At 41.3% G+C, this 3,927-nt stretch overlaps 1 protein-coding gene across 1 annotated transcript in view; it reads left to right on the top strand.

Moving 5' to 3' along the window:
- Positions 1-3,927, top strand: part of LOC107042366 (transcription factor SOX-5) — a 46,056-nt gene that overhangs the window by 40,846 nt on the left and 1,283 nt on the right. Inside the window, exons 4-5 of the mRNA XM_015263399.1 lie at positions 2,384-2,665; positions 3,051-3,828. Coding sequence (XP_015118885.1) covers positions 2,384-2,665; positions 3,051-3,828 — 1,060 coding nt within the window. The remainder of the gene's footprint in view (positions 1-2,383; positions 2,666-3,050; positions 3,829-3,927) is intronic.

Below are 3,927 nucleotides of genomic sequence, written 5' to 3'. Positions count from 1 at the left end.
GGAACCCAAATTTCCTCAGGAATCGAATGGAATAGGTTTTAAGGCTCTACCTCTCATAGTTTCCGAGATAATCGCGAAAAACGAGATCGCAAAAAAAATTAATTTTATTTATCTGGTATAGGGTGTAAGAAGTGGAAAAACACAATTCTGAGCCGTCCATCTGCCTATACGGAACCCAAATTTCCTCAGGAATCGAATGGGATAGGTTTTAAGGCTCTATCTCTCATAGTTTCCGAGATAAACGCGAAAAACGAAATCGCAAAAAAAAAATAATTTAATTCATCTTGTATAGGGTGTAGGAAGTGGAAAAACGCAATTCTGAGCCGTCCATCTGCCTATACGGAACCCAAATTTCCTCAGGAATCGAATGGGATAGGTTTTAAGGCTCTATCTCTCATAGTTTCCGAGATAAACGCGAAAAACGAAATCGCCAAAAAAAAATAATCTAATTCATCTTGTATAGGGTGTAGAACGTGGAAAAATGTAATTCTGAGCCGTCCATCTTCCTATAGGGAACCCAAAAGTGGTTTTAAGGCTCTATCTCTCATAGTTTCCGAGATAATCGCGAAAAACGAAATCGCCAAAAAAAATTAATTTCATTTATCTTGTATAGGGTGTAGCAAGTGGAAAAACGCAATTCTGAGCCGTCCATCTGCCTATACGGAACCCAAATTTCCTCAGGAATCGAATGGAATAGGTTTTAAGGCTCTATCTCTCATAGTTTCCGAGATAATCGCGAAAAACGAAATCGCCAAAAAAAAATAATCTAATTCATCTTGTATAGGGTGTAGAACGTGGAAAAATGTAATTCTGAGCCGTCCATCTTCCTATAGGGAACCCAAAAGTGGTTTTAAGGCTCTATCTCTCATAGTTTCCGAGATAATCGCGAAAAACGAAATCGCCAAAAAAAAATAATTTAATTTATCTTGTATAGGGTCTAGGACGTGGAAGTGACAAATGAAAATGAATGTAGTACATTCAGGTACTCACTGAGTACAATCAATACTATAAGAAAGACAATCGATTTATCAAACTTCGACTCCAAGTTCGCACAGCTTTTCACTTTCCTTTCTCTTTTTTGTGATAAAAATTTGTTTTGCATTTTCATTTATATTTTTTTATGAAAGCAATACGAATCAAAAAGAAATCCAAATGGCGAAACGATGATTGTTTAAACAACAAAACCATCACTCATTGATATCGATACATATTAACTCATATATTCGGTAATTGCGTTGCTAAAATAATCCCTCGCGGTGCAGCAGTTGCAGTTTGGCGTCAATGCGCGGATGCATATTCAGAACGGGCCTCCTCATATTCTTATATGCCGCTCTGACTGACTAAACCTCTCTGTGAGTAGCGCACGAGGAGGGGCAGGGGGGGGGGCGGGCACAGGGTATGAGGTGCAGGGAAGGGAATGAGGGACCGGAGTGAGACGAAATTACAGAAACATGGTAGTTGGTGCCCCACTGCCTACCATCCAAAATGCACCAGTGTATATACGTGAATGTGAATGGAACTTGGTTGGCACCACGCCTGTTTATATTTAGCCACTGTGGGCGGTATAGCTGTCATGGATACGTATCATCGGCATAACTGAGAGCCCGTGCGCGCCCGATGAATAATGAATCTTCGGTTCTCATCGACTTGTGCATCACTGGGGGCCCCCCTCTTCTCACCGTAAATGACGGCACTCAGTGAATCAATCGTATGGCAATTATGAAAGACCGAAAATTCCACACTGAGAGGATTAAATAAGTCGTTGATACGAGTCAAATCGCGAATTTATCGGGATTGGATGTGATCGATAGGTAGATGACAAGTTGTGGAAATTTATGGAAAAATGTCCAGTGAACTGGGACTAGTAGTAACCGTGGCAGAGCGAGCATGCCACTGCACTGTATGAATAAACGTCTTCCTTATTCGACTAAAATAGACCCCAAACTTCATGTATATCTGGATCACAGCCAGATGGAGAGGAGAGTGAGAGAGGGAGAACAGGGGACCCTCGCAATTATCTCTTGCTACTTCGTTATTCTGAAGTTTTCAGAAGTTTGTCTGCTATCGTCAATCTATTCGTATTTCTTTTTGATTCGTATTGCTTTCAATCAAACAAAAACAATAATTGTCTTCGATTCGTATTTCTTTTTCATTCGTATGTCTTTCGAAAAAAAAATTTTTTTTTTCATTCGTAGTTGTTTTTGATTCGTATTGCTTTGAGAAAGATAAAAAGCATTGAAAAACACCTCAACATCTGACGTCTCAAATTACAACGTATGAAATAATTCTAAGGGTACAGATATAGAACTGGAAATCCTTTGATAATTCAACCAGTTAAATAGAATTCTAATTGCAACCTCTTGTTTCTGTTGGAATATTCCAGACGTATCCGAGTCACATGCCTGTGGACTCGCAGAAGCAAATGGAGATGCAACGGTTACAGAGTGAACACTTGAAGAGACAGCAGGAGCACATGATGCAGCACCATAATAATATACAAGAGCTACAGGCGCAGATAACAAAGGGACAGTTGAGTATGCCGAGCGCCCAATCACTCATGTTTCTACCGTTTCTCGAGCAACTACGTGGCTTACCAGTAGCATCTACTATGCCACCACCCACGTCAACTACCACTGGAAATAAGCATATCAATTCTATAGCTAATGTGAGTTCATTAGACCATTCAATTGCCAATCGTAATTTCAAAGTAATGAAAAGATCAACTCTACTTTCATTTAATTTTTGATTAATATCCCAGAATTTGAGCTAAATGAAACACCTTCATCAACGAAATAAATCTGCTTCAAAAATTTCAATGAAAATATTCAGCAAACAGCAGATTCTATGATTAACAAAAATTGCGGAAAACAGACTTCAGTTTTTGGTGAATATCTCCGAATCTAAAGCAGATAGCGAAAATCGTCTTAAGAGCTTTTTCATAGAGCAAAAAAAGATCTACAAAAAATGTCCTCTGAAGTTTTTCGCTATCTCTTCAAGATTCGGAGATATCCCCAAAAATCCAAAACCTCAATCGACCAATTTCATTTCAGATGATAAGTAGCCACAGAGAGTCTCAAAGTTGGGCGACAGCGCACCTAGCCCAGATGACGACGCACTTGGACAAAGAGACCTCCCCGACGCCAGTCTCCTCAGCGGTAGCGCCGACAGCGCCGCCCCTCCAAGACCCGGATGCCCCCCTAAACCTGACAAAACCCAAGTCCTCGTCATCAGGTGCAACAGCCTCCTCATCCCCAGGCAGTGATTCCCACTCGACGGGGGCTGGTAGCAGTGGCCAGCAGGAGCAACCCCTGGCAGCAACAGCGCCCAAACTCTTTCCCCCAGGTCTCCCCATCCCCCGAAATTACCTTCCCTCACTACCCTACGGCGGCCTTCCCCCGCACTTGAGCACATTATCATCACCAATGGGCAAAGTCATGGTGAAAGAGGAATCCGGGGCTGGTGGATCGGCAGCAGTGGAAAAACACTTTGCAATGCACGGAATGTACGGTTTACCGCCAAGTACCAATGCCATACCATCATCACCACAATCCCAACGACCGATTAAACACTCGAGTAGTCGAGATGAGCCAACCCAAGAGGAACAGGACTTCCTGTCGTCTCCTCATCTCTGGAGAGATCAGTCTTATAAGGTATTGGAGGACAACACCGAGAAAGCAAAGATGGTGAGACAGCAGAAGAGGGAGAACGAGAATAAACCACATATCAAGAGGCCGATGAATGCTTTCATGGTATGGGCGAAGGATGAACGGAGGAAAATTCTTAAAGCCTGTCCTGATATGCATAATTCCAACATATCAAAAATTCTTGGTGAGATACTATTTTTTTTGTTTCAAAAGTCATTCGTATTTCTTTTTGATTCGTATTGCTTTCATAAAAAAAAAAAAAAAAAAAAAAAAAAAAAAAAAA

Source organism: Diachasma alloeum, unplaced genomic scaffold (genome assembly GCF_001412515.2).
Source record: "Diachasma alloeum isolate Michigan unplaced genomic scaffold, Dall2.0 Dall_scaffold_00443, whole genome shotgun sequence".
NCBI lineage: Eukaryota > Metazoa > Arthropoda > Insecta > Hymenoptera > Braconidae > Diachasma > Diachasma alloeum.
This window is presented reverse-complemented; position numbering and strand designations above follow the sequence as displayed.